The sequence below is a fragment of the Danio aesculapii genome, chromosome 5 (genome assembly GCF_903798145.1).
Source record: "Danio aesculapii chromosome 5, fDanAes4.1, whole genome shotgun sequence".
Taxonomy (NCBI): Eukaryota; Metazoa; Chordata; class Actinopteri; order Cypriniformes; family Danionidae; genus Danio; species Danio aesculapii.
In genome coordinates this window covers 43,659,344-43,682,002 of record NC_079439.1, presented here as the reverse complement: position 1 = coordinate 43,682,002, position 22,659 = coordinate 43,659,344, and the positions used below count along the sequence as shown (strand labels likewise).

At 36.7% G+C, this 22,659-nt stretch overlaps 1 protein-coding gene across 1 annotated transcript in view; it reads left to right on the top strand.

Moving 5' to 3' along the window:
* Window positions 1–22,659, top strand: part of arl15a (ADP-ribosylation factor-like 15a) — a 147,554-nt gene that overhangs the window by 59,311 nt on the left and 65,584 nt on the right. Inside the window, exon 4 of the mRNA XM_056458276.1 lies at window positions 6,445–6,653. Within this exon, the coding sequence (XP_056314251.1) occupies window positions 6,445–6,653 (209 nt within the window). The remainder of the gene's footprint in view (window positions 1–6,444; window positions 6,654–22,659) is intronic.

Below are 22,659 nucleotides of genomic sequence, written 5' to 3'. Positions count from 1 at the left end.
TTATATTATATTATGTTATGTTATGTTATGTTATATTATATTATGTTATGTTATGTTATGTTATATTATGTTATGTTATGTTATATTATGTTATGTTATGTTATATTATGTTATATTATATTATATTATATTATATTATATTATGTTATGTTATGTTATGTTATATTATGTTATATTATATTATGTTATGTTATATTATGTTATATTATGTTATGTTATATTATGTTATATTATATTATATTATATTATATTATATTATGTTATATTATGTTATTTTATATTATATTATATTATATTATATTATATTATATTATATTATATTATATTATATTATATTATGTTATGTTATGTTATGTTATATTATGTTATATTATGTTATATTATGTTATTTTATATTATATTATATTATATTATATTATATTATATTATGTTATGTTATGTTATGTTATATTATGTTATATTATGTTATATTATATTATGTTATATTTTGTTATATTATGTTATTTTATATTATATTATATTATATTATATTATATTATATTATATTATATTATATTATATTATATTATATTATATTATATTATATTATATTATATTATATTATATTATATGTTATGTTATATTATGTTATGTTATATAATGTTATATTATGTTATATTATGTTATATTATATTATGTTATATTATGTTATATTATGTTATATTATGTTATATTATATTATATTATGTTATATTATATTATATTATATTATATTATATTATATTATATTATATTATATTATATTATATTATATTATATTATATTATATATACAAAGGAATAATCGTCATTATTAATCGGGACTAACAATTTGAGCAAAATAATCATGATTATAATTTTTCTGTTATCGTGCAGCCCTAACGTGAGCATCATGTCCTTCTGCATGTATCGAGATGATCCAAAGATCATGTTGTGCCCCAGTGCAATTACATCTGTTTGTAACAGTGTAACACATTCAGAGTAACACATTCATTCACTTTGACCCATTTACAAGTGGTTCGGAATCAAAATGTTTTTTTTCATAACTTTCCAAATCTTCAAACACATTTTCACCAGAGTCACAAATATTTGGATTATTCTGTGCATTTTTTGGAATGTCCGGCTAAGGCTGAGTTGCTCTTGCCAAATCAGACCAAATTAATCTCTTGATTTTGTCCATCATTCTTAGGCTGTGGTCACACTAGAGTTTGAGCATATGAAATTCTATTGTACAGTGCTGCAAAAAGGTGCCCGATTAAACAAGATGATCAGACATTAAAAAAGAAAGCGATTGCTCCATATTTAAAATTTCTGTACAGAGAGGTCATGTTTTGATCTTCTATTGGTCTCACGCAAGCATGTGATGCGATTTTCCAAACATGCGAAACTTGTCGCACAAGCTTACGTTTCCGTTCTGCCGCATTCACATCCATATGATTGGAAGTTTATGGGTCAAAAAGTGCAGTATGACCGTGGCTTTACACTTAGAATGCGGTAACTCATTGAACATATTTAGCAATGACAAATACAGCTGTCATGATTTCCCATGATTACACTAATGCAGTGCCTAATGACTGATATGTGGCCACTGTAGCTCTATCGTTATTCGGTTTCCACAAAATTTCTTTCAATTTATGAGATAAACAATCATGAGAATATAATGATGACATCAGGGACACTGATGTGTCTTGCATTTGCAGAAAGATCTCTCCACAGGGTTCTGAACCAGCTGGAGAGCAGACGATGAGTACAATTTTTTAAGGATTATAATTCAGTAGTTTTAAACTGAACATTCAGATATAACATTTGATCAGTCTCAGAAAAACCCACATTGAAGGAGGTTTGCTTTGCTTTAAGCACCTGATATACCCTCAGAAAAGTTAATTTGTAGAGGGGTACAACATGCGTTTAAAATAATGTGTAAATGTGTTATTCTGGAAGCTTATTTTGTGTCTGATAAGACATTGTTTAAAAGTTATGTATATCTTAGTTTGTTCACCAACAAAAAATGCAAAGTAACTGGTTATAAATGCAGCGTTAAACTCTTTGGTAACAGAATTGTTTTACAAATGCAGGGTCTTGTGTGATAATATAAAGCAAAAGTTCAAACCTTTGGAATGGTTATATTTTTAAAGAAATCTCCTGTGTTCACCAAGGCTGCATCAGCTCATTTTTATTTGAAAATATTGTTTGATGTAATTTATTCTTGCAGTTACAAAGCTGAATTTTTCAGCAGTCATTATTGCGGTCTTCAGTGTCACACGATCCTTCAGTAATCATTTTAACACATTTAGTGTTCAAGGAACATGTCAGATTATTATCAATGCTTTAAAAATACGTACTGACCTCAAACTTTTTGAATGTTAATGTAAATAGCACACAAATAATGTAGGAATGAAGTGTGGGTTACATTAAATACTGCCAAAGTATTTTACTCATTTATATTTAAAGAGAAAAGAAACCTAAGACTCGGTTATGCTCGGTTGTTTGTACTGTCTGCTGCCTGTGGTTAGATGCTTTCGAGCTGGATACCATGACCTGGATCTGAGCTGTGGAAAGGCATTTCAAGACCCAAGCTGTCTTATATGATCCAGACTGAAATGATGGACATTTAATGAGTTAAGATGAAACACTATACCCTGGAGATGTGGACAGACGAGCAGCCAAGACAGACTGTTTCAACATTTCTGCATCTCTCTTGGCAGGTCAAAATAACAGGTCATAGGAGTAGATTGTTTTTGCTAAATTTCGTTTTTCTAGTCTCACATATGTCTTACATAATGGTGCTCTGCAACATCACACAGCATGCACAGCGGGCACTCCATTATTCTGTCTGAACAAAACCAGAATGTGCTTTGAATGATTTTATGAGATGCTTCTGAGTACGTTTTTCCAGTAAATTAAAGTTTAACATCCTGAGAGGGCCATTGACCAATAGGTGGCAGAAGATGTCAATATGATGATAGATGGGTACGGGACATGTGCTCCACTGATCGCTAATATGAAGCACACCGATCCAAAGGGGATGTGCAGGCCCGCTGTCAATCTACAGTACACCCACTGAACTCCATAGAGAAGAAAAACAAAACATATTCCCTGATCCTTGAATGTTGGTTTCTTAAGCATTTTGGCTAAATTGATGATGCTTTCACCTGGCAGTAAGAGTGTAGTATACAGCTTTGGTTAATGCTTCTCCATTGCTTTTAAACCAAACTCTAAGAATTAATCCCAAATTTTGGACAGAAACATGCAAAAATTCTTTTAAAAGTCCTAAAATACTTCCTAGACCTGCGTATTAACTTTAGGTTTGCTCGAAATTGGTCTGAAATTAGGTGAAACTTTTTTTGTGTACATGATGCACACTGTTGTTGAAGAGTTTGGGCTCCGTGAGATTTTTAAACATGTCTGTAAGGATGTATTTGGCTCACTGAAGATCAATTTAATTTATTCTTGTGATGTCAATTATGTATTTTCATTCTCATTACTCCAGTCCTCAGAGTCACATGATACATCAGAGATTACTCAAGAAACATTTCTGTATATTAAACTGTTGAAAACCATTTTCTGCTTAATATGTTTGTGAAAATATTATGAAATAATTAGAAACCTTTTTGTAACTCTTTAGAGAATTAAATAAATTCTTTTAAAAGGTCATTTTACCTCACAACATTTGAAGTTTTACAGTGTAAATGAAGACAAGAGATTATTGCATGACTCACTTTGTGAGCATGTTGGTCTCATTCACAGATACTGTAACTTACACCGAAGGCGTAACCTCCAGTAAGAGGGTCATTATCCCACAATAAACCACAAAAGCGTTTTGTGCAAACGATTGTCTGTCTGTGCATTATCCCACTTGTTAAATGGCATGTTGCCAAATAAATAACTAAATGGATGCTTGAGCTGAAATTATTTTAGGATATTGAAAAAAAAGGCAATGGAGACCCGTGATACACAGCCATGGAAATTGGTTGTCCGGCAACGATCAAATATACAGTTTAGCAGTCATAAAGTGTAAACAGTTGACCACAGACTGTCAAAATCAGAATCGAGTGTTCCAGAGAGCCGTGTAATAAAAACAACTACTGTGGCATAGTGAATATATGTCCATCAATTTATAGCTCTAAAAAAGAACCATATGTGGAACATAAACCAACAAAACATTTGCTAAACATTTGAGCTGGCAACTAAAACTCTCAGAGGAAACCCAAGTACATTGTATTGTTCCTATAAAAGGCTGTGAATTTACTCCATTCTGTCTTTTTGAATAAGATGTCATTAAAATAATTGACATGTCTTTAATGCTCAACAAAGCATGGCTTCATATTTTTCATACCTGTGATGACACACTTGTCTTGATAATTAGCATGTAATCACAAAAATTTTTCTCTTTCATAGTGTAACATTTTCTTTCATGTCATTCATCTCCTTGCACAGACACATGAGTTAGCAGAACCAAATCTTATATATTCAAACTAAACTGGAAACTCCGAAAAGGCTGTGTTAGAAAACACTGATCTAATGACCATACTGGCGTTTTGCATCTCCCCAGGAGTCTTGCGTGCTGTTATTTTACACTACTTTAGCCTGACAAGTCAAACCAAATGCTTCTTCTCTGGTGTGATTTATTTCTCACAGTTTCTGCTAAACGATTTTGTTTTGAGACACCAGGACCACTGTTTTCCTGCAAACTTGCGTCATTGTGATCTCACCGGATTTGTCAACAGTTACATGACTTGTGGTTTGATTATTATTGTGACAGAATAATGCTTAATGATTTATTTCATTTTTTTTTCTCTCATTTGATTTTGAATGAGACCCCTCTGGATACGTTTAGTGCTGTAAGCTTAATGGATTCATTTTGAAAGTTCTTAAGATTTTGGAAATCAAGAAGAGCATTGTAGCAAATTGTTGCTACAGTATAAGGAAACAGGATGAGAAATATTTTAGTGCATAATCGTTTTGTGAGACCTTTCTGAAAACTCCCATCAATATTTCAGATTTGCGCAAGACCTAATTTATGAATGTGAAGTCTATATCAAAAATGGAAGACCTGATATGTAGGGCCAGACGGAATCTGCGGACGTTTTTTGTCATTTCTGCTGAGAATTTTGGTATAAATCTGTGGATTTCTGCGGAATTATTTGGGAGTATCATAACTAAAACCTTAAATAATATATTTTTAACTTTTGTTTAAGGTTTAAAATGCAAATCCAATTAGATTCACTTTATTTAGTAAACAAAGCAAGTCTCTCATATAATACATCTACTAAAAGACTGTAAATAAACTGTATTGTAAATAAATCAGATGAACATTTTCATTTTAGTCAATAATATTACTGTAATGAATTTGTAAAACTGAATAAATATAAATTTACACACATTTACTCAAGTAAATAAACAGAATTAATGATGGGCTAAAAATCTGCGGAAAATCTGCGGAATTCTGCGCGCGCAGATTACGTGTGGGCCTACTGATATGGCTTTATAAACCAGGACTGAGCTTCACATTCAAAAGTAGACTAAAAAGGCGTGTGTTTTTACAGTTCAGTTCCTCAGTATAAATTGAATTTTAATCAAGAAAACTAACAGAATTGCTTTTCAAATGTAAGAATGTAAAATTGTTTTTAAGCAAGAAAATGAAAATTTGATGCTAAAATAAAAATTGAGACAAAGTGAAGATTTAAAAAAATCTTTAAAAGCTGTGAAGATGAATAAAACCTATATATATATATATATATATATATATATATATATATATATATAATCCGCTTTACAATTTCATCTTTATGATTATTAAATAAATATGTGTAGTTTAAGGAGTAAAAATATTTTTCAGAAAGCTTTGCCTGTGTTTGATGTCTTAAATATACAAACACGTTGATTCTGAAAGCTCGTTTTGAATTATAATTTCAGTTTGAATTTACACTCATGAACTACAAGGCAGGGGCGACGCAGGGGTGCAGTAGGTAGTGCTGTCACCTCACAGCAAGAAGGCCGCTGGTTCGAGCCTCGGCTGGGTCAGTTGGCGTTTCTGTGTGGAGTTTGCATGTTCTCCCTGCGTTCGCGGGGGTTTCCTCCATGTGCTCGGGTTTCCCCCACAGTCCAAAGACATGTGGTACAGGTTAATTGGGTAAGCTAAATTGTCCGTAGTGTATGTGTGTGTGAGAATAAGTGTGTATGTGTTTCCCAGTGATGGGTTGCAGCTGGAAGGGCATTGGCTGCATAAAACAAATGCTGGATAAGTTGGTGGTTCATTCCGCTGTGGCGACCCCAGATTAATAAAGGGACTAAGCCGAAAAGAAAATGAATGAATGAATGAACTACAAGGCAGCCACTTCTTCATTTCACCTCTGAATTTTGCTTTTGATTACACCTGAACAGAATGTGAACAGACGATTGATCATTACTGTTTCTCTCTGTGTAGGAGCTGAAACCATTAAGAAGTACTGGAGCCGATATTATCAAGGATCCCAAGGAGTGGTGTTTGTCCTCAACAGTGCCGCATCAGATGAAGAGATGGAGGCATCCCGGTCTGAGCTCCACCTGGCCTTACAGCATCCTCAGCTGTGCACCCTTCCTTTCCTTGTCCTCGCCAACCACCAGGATTCACCAGCTGCCCGTTCTGTATCAGAGGTATGGTAACTTTCCACACCAAATATAGCTCTATGTCAAGTGCCGACCATCTTCTCTGTGATCCTCCGCTGTTGAGGGTTGCTGGCCTCTGTTTGTACACAATCTCTGAAGTGTTTGGACTGAGCGATGGGAAGCGTGCATTTTGGAGAGCGTCCTGTTGCCATGCAATAAGAGCTGTTGTTTATGGTCATTCTTGGAAGATTACAGACCAGGGCTGGGATAGGACGTTTTGGGAAGCTCCCCCTCCCTATTGCATCTCAGAACTAGGACTGACGATGTAAACATGCTGTGACGTGGGCCGGCTGACTAATAGTCTGTTTCCACACACTGAGAAAACCCGGTAGAGGTTGTTCTCCTCTAGAGGAAGTATGACTGAGCTGCAGGAGGCACTTGAAATTTTCCAAGTATGTATTAAATCTAGACACAGACGTAAGTATGGCAATCTGGAGCTAGAGTTATGCATCAAAGACAGGAAAATATCAATCTACAGTATAGACAGATAACGTGTACATTTTTAAAAGAAGTTTAGCAGAATTTAAAGGGACAGTTCACCCAAAAATTCTCCACTCATTCTCCCCTTGTTCTGTTAAACACAAAAGAGGATATTTTGAAGAAAATGTAACCATTGTAAAGATGTGAAGATGATAGTGGGTTAGCGGTTCAATCCTGTGATCAGATGTAGACAGTGTTGGGTAAGTTACTTTTAACAAGTAATCGATTACAAATTACTGATTTCTAATCTGATTACATTACTAATTACTTCATGTAAAAAGTAATCAGAATACTAATTACTTTACTTTGAAGTTACTTTTAAGACATATAAAATATACCTAGAAAATACAAAATATTCTGCAGCTCTTTCAGTAATTTAATATTCACTGAAAAACATTACAATGTGTTGATCACAGCAGCTTGACACATTCAAAGTAGCTAAAAAGATAATTCACCCAAAACTTAAAATTCTCTCATCATTCACTTTTTCCAAACCCATTTGTCTTTTTTTTTTTTTTAAAAAAACAAAAGAAGACATGAAGAAAACTGGATACCTGTAACCATTGACATCCACAGTATGAAAACACACTGCAGTGTTTGGGTCTTCTGTTTATCTGAGGAAATTTAGATCCAATTTTTAAAATCCAATTTAGCCTGTTTAGGCTGAGTTGGGCTGCCGTGTTTTTGCTTGATGCTTGAACAAGTTGCTGGTCGAGTTTAAAGCAGTCAAAAGTTCTTTAGAGACTGGACATAGACTGCATTTCACAGCAATATTTTAGTTTTTACGCTCAATGAAATCAATGTAATGTCTTTATTTCCACTTGAAGAAGCAACCACTCTCGTCAGCAGCTTTTTAGCTCGCATTCTCCAGCTATTTAAAAGTGCATGCTTATTAACTGAGGTTGCAGCAGAAAACATGCTTTAAAAGAAGCATTTTTTCTTCTAAATATTATATTTGTAATGTAAGTAACACAATTACATTGATTTTAGTAACTGTAATTAAATTACACAAATGTAAAATGTAATTTTTTACATTACTGCGTTCCCCAAAAATGTAATTAAAATACAGTAACGTGTTCCTGTGGAACGTGTTACACCCAACTCTGGATGTAGACCACAGATTGAAGCAAGTTAATCCCTCTTCTGCTGACTCCTTCTAGCCAGTCAGGCTGAAGGTATATCCACAGCAGATTACCATCATACAACTGATTGTGTTTTAAAAACATTTTGTGTGTTCTTAGAGATGCAGACAGGTATTATTAATCCTGTATCTGGCACCTTTTGGCTTCCCCATCAGAAACTGTTATCTGTGATGCAGTTTAAGAATTCAAACAGATGCCTATTGGCTAACTCTACAGAGTATAACCCTGGAGAATAAATGTGACTCACAATTGAAAAATTTAGGCTTGAAAAGCACTTTTATTTTCAAGTTTATGCATCCCTTAATGCGTAGACTTAATAGAGAGGTATGGTTATATGCAAGTTTGCAACTAGCCTATATGTCAAATACTGTAGATCTGTAGAGTATTAGTAGAGGGTTATAAGACTGTTAAAGCTCGTATGTACATCAAATTAAGTTCTTTGTCATTCTTCGTTTGAGCGCAAAAAAGGTTGAGAAAACTGAGTGACGTATAAATGTTTTCAACACTCACACCCACGCACTGTAGTAGGTGGGGTTGTAAATGTGTCACGCTGCTTCCATGTACCCATAAACACAATGGTGGCTGAGAGAAAAACGGTTTCATAAATATCTGGCAAACAGCCTTCTCCATGAGAATCGCCACCGTGGTCTAGCACATCTTTTTCTATTTGTTGTGAACAGACACTGAATGGTGCCGCTGGGGTGTCACGACAAGGTGGGCTTCTCGTCCAGTGTGAGACCTCCTCTAAGTTTTTAAAATCTCTTGGTGAGTGAATGTACATGTGTGGATACATCTGTACCAGCTTTGCTACCTGACTCTGCATTGTATTCATGTAGTGTTCAGGGTTGCATTTGGATCTTATTCTCCTGTTTGACCCTTGTGGAACGAAGAAAGCGGAGGTCCAGAACTCAACCAGTGACTGCATAATCGCCAATGGTAGCTCAAAGGTATTTAGGAGCCAAAAAGAACCCCCCTTTTTTATTTTCTTTAAATTTTGTTTGATATCATGTCATTTCAGATCATTCTTTGGTTTTGTTTGAAGTACACCAGGACCTTTAGGGTAGAGTTAGTAGACTAAGGGTCAGATCGCATCGAACACGCTTTAACTTTCCATCATACACCCGACGCAATCAGGTGCAAGGCATGTAGGGCGTGATTTGTTGCTATTTTCATACGGGCGCAGGTTTCTTTTTCATTTTCAAATCTTTTTGCACCACTTTTTAAACTCATGGGCATACTGGTCTGAAAAGGAGGTGTGTTATTGTGTCATTGTTGGCACATTGCTATTTTGAGGCAACTGAAATAGACAGCGCAATTGACCAACAAAAAGCTGGTATTGTCAATGGCGCAAAGTTTTTATTATTTAAAGAGTACTACATTGCTTAACTACATTGCTTAATAGGCCTACACACAGGATGTATAACAAAGCACAAATATCTTAACATATGAAAAAAAATAAAGGATTAAAATGTTCCAAAAATTATTATTTTCTACATAAATATAAAATGACAGATGATCTTAAACAGATGGTCTGTTTACTGTTTTCTCTGTAGTGAAGCGTTCAGTTTTTCAACTTACAAAAGTCCGCCATGTAATGAGCGAATGCGCCATAGTGCGATGCAACTGACTTCTAAAAGCAATGGGAGATGAGACTCAGATTGATTTAATGCATGTTATGCTCAAAACACACCCATAACTCGTTAAGAGAACAAGCAGAACCTTTTAGAGAACATGCTGGAGTGCAGACCATATTTTTCCGTCCTTAAAATGGCAAAAGTGGATTTGAACACGCCCTTAATGCTTTTGGGCTATACACTTTAGACTTTGCCCTTAGATCATTAAAATAGAGCCCAATGAATTCAATAAGACAAAAATCTGGACTTTATATTTAATAAAACAATGCAACTTTGCTTACAGTGTATATCGCTTCTGCTTGCAGTGTGAAACTGGCCTGAGGAAGAGCACTCAGCATTTACTCATTGTGGTTGCATGTGAAAGTGACACCTGCCCTCCACCAGTGCGGTTGTGTTCGGTATGGGATGTTTTGGCTAGCCACCTCCACTTTCTACTTGTGTTTCACTGTTATTTTCTCTTGACTAGGAGGCATGCATTGTGGTCATAGTAAGAACTCAATTGAGGATGAGACAAGGAGACTGCAAAATGTTTCAGACAAGCTTATTGCCAACTTTTTGACATGATGAAATTTGCTGGAGATGTTTTTCAAACGCTTAGGTCCTGATGAAGGAAATGAGTATCACACCCTTGTTAATTTCTATATAACAAAGACAAGTCTGCATTTTTTAGCATGTCAAGAGAGGATTTTACAAACAACTTCTACCAAAAGTAATAAATACATTCTATAGACACTGGTCCACTTTCCCCATTGATTGGTATAGTCTGTAAGCCAATAGGATTGTGTGCCACCCGGTCAGCAGATATCCTGATATTGACTAACAGCACGTGTGACATGTACTGTGTGACTCCACTCTGAAGAAAATCTTGTATTTGGTGTTGACATCACTCATTTGGTGGTCAGCCGAAAGAGACCACACAGGTCTGTCTTTTGTTTAAACTCATAAATGTGGTCAGTTGCATCTGATCAGCACAAACTTCATTACTAGGGAGTTTGCCATGTGTTGGTCTATTTTTAGCAGTTGAAGTCACAGAGAGCGATTGACCTCTTTTAGCTGTTTGCAAACACCTAGAGCCACGTGAGTTTGGCTTAGAGAGGCAATGAGCTCTGCCACAGGCCTTTTATTTGATCGCAGTGTCATCTCTGTTCCTGTTGTAGGCATAATGTGTGTCCTGTCACAGTGAGGGATCAAGTCCCACACGTCGATCCTCACTTAACTCTGACATACTTGCCAATCGCATTGAATAGGATATGGCCTGACTTAATTCACATCTGTGTGGAGGAGAATGCTCTTAGATCGTCTCAGGAATCTAAATTAGATGCGGTATATGAAATAACACAGTTGTTTTATTTTTTGTGTTCTTCAAGTTATGTACTTTTAAGTTTCTTTAGATTGGTTTGTTATATTTAGTTTTTATTTATTTATTTATTTATTTTTTACAAAATATCCAGTACACTTAAACAACAGCAAAAAAAAAAAAAAAAACTTTACCACAACACACAATGTACAACAATGGCTGTAGCATCAACAAACATTACTACTAAAATTTCTGAAGTTTATGAAATTCAGAAAGTAGTAGGAAATGTGCAGGCCTTTGCCTTGAACGACTTTAGCACATCTGTGGCATAACTAGCCTCTCTTTCTGCTCTACTTCGATCTTGATCAGCTCTTCTTTCAGTCTCACAGTTCAGTGATTGCAGTGGGGTTTTTCCAGAGGTTTTCAATCAGGTTTAGATGAGGACTCTTGATTTGCCTATTTAATTTTTTCAGTGTTTTCAGCTTCAGGAAACGACCCAGGTTACGACTGACTCCATGGTTTCTCAAGAGCAACGAGGCTCTGCGTCAAACTAATGCTATGCGTGCACTTCCTATTAATAGGAGCCCTGAAACATGTGTAAAATCACTTTAAGGTATTGGTATGATATCACCTTGTCTGCAGTCGTTACCTGGGGCATTCTCCTTCAGGGAACTTCTATGCTGTGCCAAAACCGACACTATGTGAACGCAATGCCATATTGTCAAGTGCCTGGATAACCTGTCCGCTTCAAGGCACCAAAATGTTTCTATTTCCATTGAATAAAACTAGGTAAACCACCTCATAAGACCACCCTGTTGAATTGCAAATATCAGACAAGGATCTTTCTGACAACAAGGCTTTAGAGGCCACCATACTCTGTGTTGATTGGGCTCGCACAGCCAAAGGTGATTGCCTAACCCAGGCTTACTTCTCTAGGGAGATAGAATCTACTATCCACCTGCTCAAAGTCTGCTTGGATGCAGGGGACCCACAATTCAGATTTCAATACAGTACAAACGGCTGGTTTGATGAGAACTTGGGTCTGCCAAAATGACGCTACCAACAGAAAACAGAACCCGTCTTGCTGGATATTCTTTGAAAATACCCAGGAGCAGAGTAATTGGGGAAAATGCGTACAGATGTAGCCTCGGCAACAACTGTACCAATCCCAGTGGAGCTGGATGCAAAAGGTATCACCACAGTTGACAGTGGGTGGTTTCTCAAGAGGCAAAGAAATCTATGTCAGCCTTTTGTGTCAGACTTCTTCCAAATGGTCTCCATTACATGTGGATGCAGCCTTCATTCCTCTGGACTCTGGGGTATCTGCTTCTATATTCAGATGGCATTGGATCTAGACTATTCTACAAAAGAACAGTTTCCCTCTGGCCTACAAGAGGATCGGATGCGCCAGTCTGCAAAAAGGGCATGATCTCCAGGCCCTGATCTCCAGGCCATCTATGTGCCACACAAGATAATGATCTTTCCATTGTGCCAATGCAGGGAGGTCATTAGCCTGATGGTTTGAGCAATTGCTATCAGCATTGGGCCCTGTGACAAGAGCCAGGTATTGTTCCACATGGCCGGTGTTAAATGGCAACACTGCATAATCTTGATTTTGCAAGACAGATTTCTCCTATGGATATACCTCCTGGATTTGAGCCACCACTGTAATGGTCTGATGTACAGCAGGGCACATTGGACACTGCTGCCATAAGACCTAACAGTCTCTAAAACTGTTTCACCTTGATGAATTGGCCTAGCATGTCTGTCCTTATGACTGACAAGATTGATTTACTTTGAGGTGGGGAAAAGCATGCACGCATTGTTGTGGAGTTCCAAAATACCTAAAAAAGTGGTCATCTGTGTAAAGGTTGGGGGTAGACCAGCCTACTGAATTGCAAATATTGGAAAAGGATTTTCCTGAAAACAAGGCTTTAAAAGCTCCTATACTTCGTGTTGAGTGGGCCCGGACAGCCAAAGGTGATGGCTGACCTTAGTCTTAATTTCCTAGGGAAATAGCATCTACTTTCCACCCTCTAAAAGTTAGCTTGAACACAAAAGATCCAGGGGACCCAGAGCAAACCTCAGGAACCTCCTGTGTTGTGGGAGGATGGATACATGAAAGTATGCTTCTTTCAGTTCTATCATGATAAACCAGTCCTCGGACTAAATTTGTGACATGTCCATACTGAGAGCATATTGAATGTGATTGTTCTGACCACTCTATTTTTCTGCCTTAAATTGAGTATTGGATGTAACCCCCCATATTTTTCAGAATGATGATGTATTGGCTGTAATAACTTGATTCTTTCTCAAGGAGAGGAACACGTTCTCTAGCTCCCTTGAATTTAATTCTTGTTTCAATACCAGGGCCGTATCGAGTTTCCCTACTGTATAAACAATGCCCTTGAAACACGGTAGTCAAGAGCATAACTAAACTGACACTGATAGGATGTATTGCTGGGGCCACTGTGACCTGAAGCCCCAAAGATGGTTGATGGCAGTATGACTCCTTGAGGGCACTGGAGAGAAGCAGGTGCTACACATGGTATTTGATGCTGTCCCTTGCCAGAGACAACTGCCCTCATAGGCCTGGCACCACTGGCATCAGGGGCTCTTCGAAACCTTCTTGGCTACCACAATGGTCCTTGGAGGACCATAGACCATGGAGGATCACAACTGTGAATGCAGTTTCCCAGAGCCCCACATTTTTTAGCGGGACCAAAGTGATTTTAACACTAATGTATATACGTAACCACGCAAGTCACCATAGAGCGGCAAATAACCTTGGCCACCTCATCGGTGGTGTGTAGAGTCAGGTCTGGGGAAGGAACACGTTCTCAACTATCTTTGGGCCCTACCCCTTGAGGTCATTGCAGACAATGCATCAGGTAGGAGATAATGGGCCAAATGCTCCTTCAAATTAGGCATCGTTGTGTGGGCTGAATAGGGCTTATTCATGCCCTTCCAGCACCAGCAAAAAAACCTCCACTAGCTCCACATGTTTGGGAGAGTCTTGTTTGTTGCCAAACTGATGCTCATTTTATTCCCCCTGTCGGAGGTGGATAAATGAAGCATCTGCCTTCTCTCACTGACAGAAGAAAAGTGCAGATCAGGCTTCAGAACCGTAAGAGAACAAAAGACAAATTAAGAGAAAGAGCCTTCGGACTAACCTCTCTGCTAAATCCATTTGCGAATCATGGCATTCTCTTGGCCAAATAGTTGTGCTAGATGGCCGTGTCACTGCCAAGAACTACCAAACCATTCAGGAAGACCATGTGCACTCAGTGGTTCAAACATTATATCCTGAAGTTGGTGCAGTCTCTTAGGATGACAATGCACCCATACACACAGCAAAACTGAGTGATTTGATAAACATGAAGTTCAACATCTCCCATGGCTTGCTCAATCATCAGATCTAAATATAATTGTATGTGTTTTGGAGGAGCGAGTCAGGAAAAGTCTTTCTCCACCAGCATCAAGTAGTGACTTGACCATTATTCTGCAAGAAAAATGGCTAGAAATCCATCTGACCACTGTGCAGGACTTGTATCTGTCATTCCTATGATTATTTGATGCTGTATTGGCCACAAAAGGAGGGCCTACACCATACTAATAAATATAATTGCATCACCGCATTATCAACATAATGAGATGTTGACCGTGGTAATGTGGTTATTACCGTCACCTCGCCATTTTTAGTTTAATAAATATTTTTGCTTATGAAACTTTCATAATTGTAAAAGCAAAATATCCTACTCTAAATATTTTCCACTTAAATTACAAATTTAGATTACAGAATGACTGACAGAATGCTTTTAAATATCCAGGATAGGTTTTTTCATACTGTTTTTTTCCCTCTAAATATAGCAGGCCTACTAACTCAAATCAATCGCTTCACAGAAAATAAGCAGTTTTAATGCTCTGCTGTAATTCCTATATCACAAACCTCTATCGACATGTTAAATACAGGTCTTAATACAAGAATCTGATTTTACCTCAGTGCTGCACTTTCATTTTCTCAGTCTCACTCACAGTAAGTTCGGGTGACGGAGTGTTTTAAATTAGTCAAACTATCCTCAGTTTAGTGCATTGCGTCAAACTGGCACAAAAATATCAGTATATCAATTTAGGCTTTGCTAAAAGGCTGTCAAATGTAGGTCTTTTTTATAAACAGACTCACATACAACAGCTGGTGATAAGAGACAACAAATCGCCTATATGTTGATTCATTTAAAGTATGCTATAGGCTACTATAGCATATAATAATTTTGAATAAATAAGTTTATAAAAAATATAGCAAGTATCAGAGTGACAGTGTAGAATTAATTGAATCCTTTTTTCCCGTGGAGCAAAACAAACACTGCACAGTTGTGTAAAAAAAAAACACAAACTGGTTTGTTAAATACAATAATAGTATAAATAAAAGTTAAATATTCAGTTTTGAAAAAGTATTATTGTTAACTGTATGATAAAAATTAAAAAAGTAGCCTATATTAAACTATTTTCACTATGGTAAAATCATCCATTGATTTGGTCAGTTTTACTTTAATTGGTTTAATCAAATCGTTTGAACATTTAAGTATTTTAGAAAAAGTTGTTAAAAGTTTGCATAACCAATGATTGATCTTATCTACCCGTGACCCACCCATAATTAAACATCATGTTGCCTACTTTTTGGTATATACTATTATACGTTTTGATATGTAATATTACACTATTTGATATTTATTTACAGATATAAATCCAGTTAAACAACAAAACACCTGATTTCTTGCTTCATCACTTCGGTAACCAAAAATCTGATGTCATGACCCTAATATATATATATATATATATATATATATATATATATATATATATATATATATATATATATATATATATATATATATATTATTTTTATTATTATTTTTTTTTCAATGAGTGCAAACACAAATGAATGTCAAACATACACAAGTAAAAAGTTCAAATAGTGAAAGTTGTAATTTCATCTTTAATGCTATCTGTGCTACTGCATGACCTGTGTGTTTATTGTGGGGCGGAATAGCAGAGCAGGATATCCGAGTCAGGTTTGATTCCTGAGTGGGGAACTGGAATTTGTAGCTGCATTTCATGCTTCCTTTTTCCTCACCTATGTTTGCCCCACATACTCATTTCACTTAGATGAATACATACTTAAATGTTTACAAGTTTTATTTTGTATCCTGTTCAGTGCCTTAATGAGGCAGACATGCTTCACATTACCTTAGAGTTTTTGAAATACTTAAGCATTTCAAGATTCGCCATAAAAAGCTTCAGACAGTTGAAACTAACTTAATTCAAACAAATCTTTCAAGCATTATGTGACATCATAAATAATCCAGATGTCTTGTAGAGGAGCTTTCATGCAGAACTTGCATGCTTAATATTAAATGAAAGATACTAAATGTCTCTCAGCCTGTGACCAAACAAATTGTTTGCTTACCTCTGAAAATTAAGTTCAGAATTCCGACTGATTTTCTTTTAACAGTCCATTTTTCTCAGTTTTTAAATGCCATTTATTTTTATGTAGCAGGTGTTTTTGTGAAATTGTGGTTAAAAGAACATGATCCAGACTCATGAGGTTTTCCACAAAAGCTCAGTCACCTGCCCGGAGAGCTGCAGAGACTAAACACCCTTCAAACTCTGAGTCATGATGTATAATCAGCAGGTCATCGCTGCCCACTGAGCAGCTACACAACTGACTCTAATTCTACTCTCAGAAGTGCCACTGCCATCTGTCATAACTGACCGGATTTGAGCTTTCATCAAAGTCTAAAGCTAAAATTACATTTCAACTTCGCTAACTGTGACGTTAACATCTCATGCCATCGAGAAACTTTTCTAGACTGGTGAGCCAATTCACGTCACACTAGATCCTGTTTAGACACGCCGTTCCTGATTCAATTTTAATGTACGCAATCTGGGTGGTTTCTACATTGAAATCGTTCTGTATTCCAATATGTCCAATATATTGTTTGTTTTTTTTAAAGACATATATTGTGTGTAGGTTGAGCAGCACTCACCATGTGAACACTCAGCATTCCATGTTGTTGCAAGTTAGTTATTAGCACTCCCCGGTATCAGTTTATGGCACAATGTTGGCGACTTCTCGTTTTTACATTGCCGCAGTGAAGTTTAAAAGACTCATTGGACCTGTAAAGGCCTCACTGGGGTCCTGTGTGTGACTTGTTTTCAGGAGGGAAATATTCATGGGACGGAATTCCTTGTTGACACCAGCCTCCTGCTGTTGGGGCCCAAGGAGGAAGTGAGGAGAGAGAGGGGCGTCATATGTTGATACAACACCTCAACAAAGCAGGCTGTGTGGATGTTTTGCCCCGATGCACTGTTTTTTGTTTTATACAGGTTTCCTGCATGAAAGCTCAAATGTTTGACTGAAGAACCAATTTTAGGATAATTAAGATCATGTTAAGATCATGGTGAGGAAATTAAGCATAGTTCCACACACACCCTGTGCTGATGCTCCATGTATTACACATTACAGAGGTTCCTGTTAGTTTGCTGACTTTCTTAGAACATTAAAGAAGTTGTGGCCATGGTTAGGCAATTGGACTTGTAATCAAAAGGTCCAGTCCAGGAAGGAATTGGAAATTGGGGAGTGAATGAACCACACTCTCTCCATCTCGATACCCAGCTGACTTGCCCCTAAGTAAGGGCGCACTCTCACTATGCTCCAAACCACGCCCATGCCCGTTTCCCGGATTGTTTGAGTAGTACGAGTGCTCTAAATCTGGCTCAGGCGCGGTTGGAAGAGGTGTGCCAGAGCGCGGATCACTTGGCTCAGGCACAGTACGCTTGTAGTGTGAGTGTAAAGCGCGCCCGAATGAGCCCGAAACTGAAGACAAGACGTGACTTTTAAGGCACTGTTTCATATGGATTTATTAATCAATCTTACTGTTTAATGAACGCAAAGTGCCGTAGATTATTAAAAACCAAACCCCTCACTGCACAACAGCTGTACCTTAAGCAAACCTCCTAATTCCTGCAGCATGAGGACTTTTTGATTGTTTATGAGCGTCAAAAGTGGCTAATCTGTTCGGCAAAATATTTGACTGGGTGTCACTGCATCACAAACGACTAAAACAATATAACTTAAGAAATCTCCACTGTGCTGAGGAAGAGCGCTTATTAAACTGAACAGCGCATCATCGATGACGTAACCGTGCTTAGGCCTGAATGCAATGTGAATCAGGCCATCGGGGGAGATGGGAGGGGGTACAAGCGTGCTTCGGCCCAGTTCAAAGCAACTGTACATAGTGTGAGTATGCCCTACGGCACCTAACCCCTACTTGCTCCGTGGGTGCTAGAAGCAATAGCTACCTACAACTCTCGGTGTATGCTCAATGTGTGTGTTTGTGTGTGCTCTCACTCTTCACTGGCTTCCTGTTTAGTTTAGGATACATTTTAAGATTTTAGTTTTGGTGTTTAAATGCCTAAATGGACAAGCACCAAGATACCTGTCTTCATTAACTCAATTGTACACTCCGTCAAGGGCACTTAGATGTGCTGATAAGCTACTTTTGGCTGTTCCACGCACAAGGTTAAAAACCATGGGAGACCGTGCCTTTGCAGTGGTTGCCCTTAAACTCTGGAATAATTTGCCTCTACATGTTAGGCAGGCCACAACCCTTTCTGTTCTTAAATCTATTCTTAAAACCCATTTTAACTCTTTGGCTTTTAATACCATATGAGAGTCTTATGTCTGTTGTATTTGTCTTTTGTTTTAGATGGTGTTTGTGTGTACACTTTGGTAAGCACTTGTTTTTAAAAAGCACTTTATAAATAAACATTGACTTGACTTGACTTGACTTGACTTGACTCAAAATGTGTGTGTGCACATGGATGGGTTAGGACCAAGTTTGAGGATGGGTAAAACCATGATCCACAAGACTTTAGGGCTGTGCAATTAATCGAAAATTCAGTTTTGATTTAGATTTTGGCTTCTAACGATTATTATTGCATCATATACCGCCCCCTTTCCAGTTGTACACATTTGTTGCTCTGCAAAGCTCAGTTTCACATTACTATGTGTTAAAAGCATGTACTGTAATGTATCATTTATTGATGTACATTCAATTCATTCATAATTTTAAAAGCGCAAAAGAAAACACATGCTGCTATATATGCACTCATCTTAATGTGAGCGATTTAATGGTCAAATACATGCAAATTTGTGTCAAAATGCGGTGTTTAGCGATTACTCATTTTAACCCTCATTTATGTTATAAACAAACGAGTTCAGAATCAAAAGACATGTGAAAGTAAAACCGTAAATCAGAATGGTAAAGCTCTTAAAGTGACAATATTCCTGCTGCCAACTGTTTTTATCATTAATCAAACAACAAAAGGACAAAATCATTCACTGCTCTTGACTTTTGTATTTATTTCCCTTTTCTTATGTACAGGGAGGAAAATAAATGTATATATACTGTACAGTTGAAGTCAGAATTTTTAGCACCCCTAATTTATTAGCAACCCTTTTCTCCCCAATTTCTGTTTAACGGAAAGTCAATCAAAAAATATATTGCTTAAGGGGGCTAATAATATTGAATATATAAACCTGCTTTTATTCTAGCCAAAATAAAACAAATAAGACTTTCTCCAGAAGACAACATATTATAGGAAATACTGCGAAAAATTCCTTGCTCTGTTAAACATCATTTGGGAAATATTTATAAAAAAAAAAAATTCACAGGAGGGCGAATAATTTTGACTTCAACTGTATATCATTTTGAATAATCGTGATAACGATTATGACCAAACTAATCGTGATTATGATTTTTCCCAAAATCGAGCAGCCCTACACGACTTCACAGAAGATGTTTAGCTAAAACTGTGCATATGAAAACAGCACATGAATTAAGTTTATGAACAATGTATTGAAAAGAATTTTAGATAGTTTGTCATGTACAACTGGTAGCATATTTAATCAGAGTTTGTGGGGAGAGTCCCAGGGTTCATAAACACTTGCTGTATATAATGCAACTCACGTCAAGCAAGCAAAACATGTGCAAAGCATGCACACATTTGGATTCAATGAGTGTTTGTGTAGCGAGTAGCGCGTTTCCCACACACCAGTAGATAGATGCTGCTTGTAGTAAATGACACTATAATTTGTTTTAGACTTATATCTCTCATTTGTTTTTCTGTTCTGAAAGTTACGTTCAAAGGATTTGTGAAGTTACTACAACTACATTTAATTGATTGATCGCTACTTACTGTTTTACATTATTTCTGAAAGAAATTATACTAAGTGACATGCACCAGTATGACTTATTCTTATTTTTAACAATGCAATTTTGACAGCGCAACATATGTGTGACTTTATTTCTGTTAAGTATGTTAACTTCTGGGAACTGCAAACCTGCAAAACACTTCATCAGTAGTTGAGAAGTTCATTTAATATAGTGTATACTAAAGTATGCGGTTTCAGAGTGCTAGATTTAGCACAGCGATTGATGGACAGCCAAGTTGCTGAACCATTGATGCGGTCATGAAATTGACTCTTTCTTCATGCGTTAAGTTGGATCATTTGGATTTTCAGATTGTAATCACTAAGCCCTTTTGCCCACATTTACACCTGTATTCAGTGTTGACCATTGGATCACCCAGGATGAATATTAATACCAATTGTAAACAGAGTCCAGATGACTGTACAAAATTCTCCACTGTAAGGAGGGAATTAGCTCACATCTGGTTTCATTGTACCAAATTTACAACCGATGTTGCTTACCAACTGAATTTGTGACAAAGCAGTTCTACATAAGCAACCCTGCTTCTCAAACTTCTTTTTTTTGTGTGTGTCTGTGTGTGTTTTAACTTTCAGACAAAATATGTGTTTGTTTGCAGTATTTTCAACTTTCCAGAATAGCAAGAACCTCACGACACAACTGCTCAACAGTTCAATTTACCGACCCTGATTCTTTCTCACCTCACACACCCAGTGCCTCAAACACATAATTAATCATAAGGATCTGCTGTGTTTGACATTCGTGTTTCGTGAGGAAGCAAGACTAGTATGTGTCATTTGTTTCCAAAAGAGTTGGAAATGCACGAGATGGACTCTTTCCTTGTGCGTTAGCTTTGTATTATGGAAAGTACAAAATCAAAAGTTTCTGTCTTCATCTTGACCAGTATGGACAAGATTTCATTCCAGATCTAATACATGTCTTTATTTGTCAATCAGATATACCATGTATGTACCAAGGAACAATATTCTGTTCTATCAGGTCTTCAAGGCAGATGTTTTTGTTGATGTTGTTGTTTTTTTCCTAAGAAGTGCAGTCCTGGGTGGTTGTGTTGAAGTGTTGAAGTGAAGCCATGTTTTACTCACACGCTACGGTTCTACCCCCTGTTCATTGTTTATCATTTGTTTGTGTATTTATATCTGTACATGTTTATTATGTGTGTGAGTGTGTATACTGGGGTGTAACAGTTGAAATTTCCCACGGTTAGATTTTGTGCTTTCAGTTTGGTTCCCAGAAAATTCCCGGTGCACCATTTTTAGCAAACATTTGCCAATTTCTTTTTTGTTACATTGTAAATTAAAGCTTAAACATCCCGAAAGCCTGCAGTGTCTCGAACAAATGGTGCTTCATAATGACTGAGTGTGCTATTATTACTACAGTACTACTCTAGAAATGTGGTGTTAGGGGGAAAACATCAGATATGTGGTATTTGTTATTATTTGCTTATTTAAATAATTTCTGATGGTCCACATGTGCAGCAATCCTAAGACATCTTGACATATTTGAATTCAATAACAATTTTATTCAACAAAATATTTCAATCTCTGCTTCTCGGAAGGAATGATGAGTGAATAGCACAGATTTATTGGGACCTGTTAAAGCAGTGGATAGATGTCTTCTTTAAAATGGGGTCTTTCTTCTCTTTTGATCATTGATCTTTTTGACCCTGTGCGTAGAGAAGGATTTTTTGGGTTTTAATCTTTTAGTTGACCTGAACAGATTTGGCAGTGGCATACACCAGACGGAACTGTCTGGTTTTCCACTTGAATGGAAAAAGGGTTAGAAGCTTTAATGCTGGGCTGGTTGACTACATTGGCTAGTTGACCCATCTAATGAGGTAGTCTAGACAAAGGCAACATCCCCCTTCAATATTGTTGATATTTGGTCTAACTTTTCTGATTTGTAGTAATTAGAACTAATAAAGGCTTTATTAAAGGTCATTTATACCTGTCTTTCTGTTGTTCGTTGAGTTTGTGTATTACTAAAGATTTACAATAGGTTTTTATGGCCATGTGATGATGAAGTGAGGTTCAGTCCATCTCAAGTAAAATAAAAATAAATAAATAAAAAGATTTATGGTTTTGCAAAACCAGTACAAAAAGGTAGGCACAGCCACCTTTGGACTGCTTGGGATGGGATTGACCCATGAGT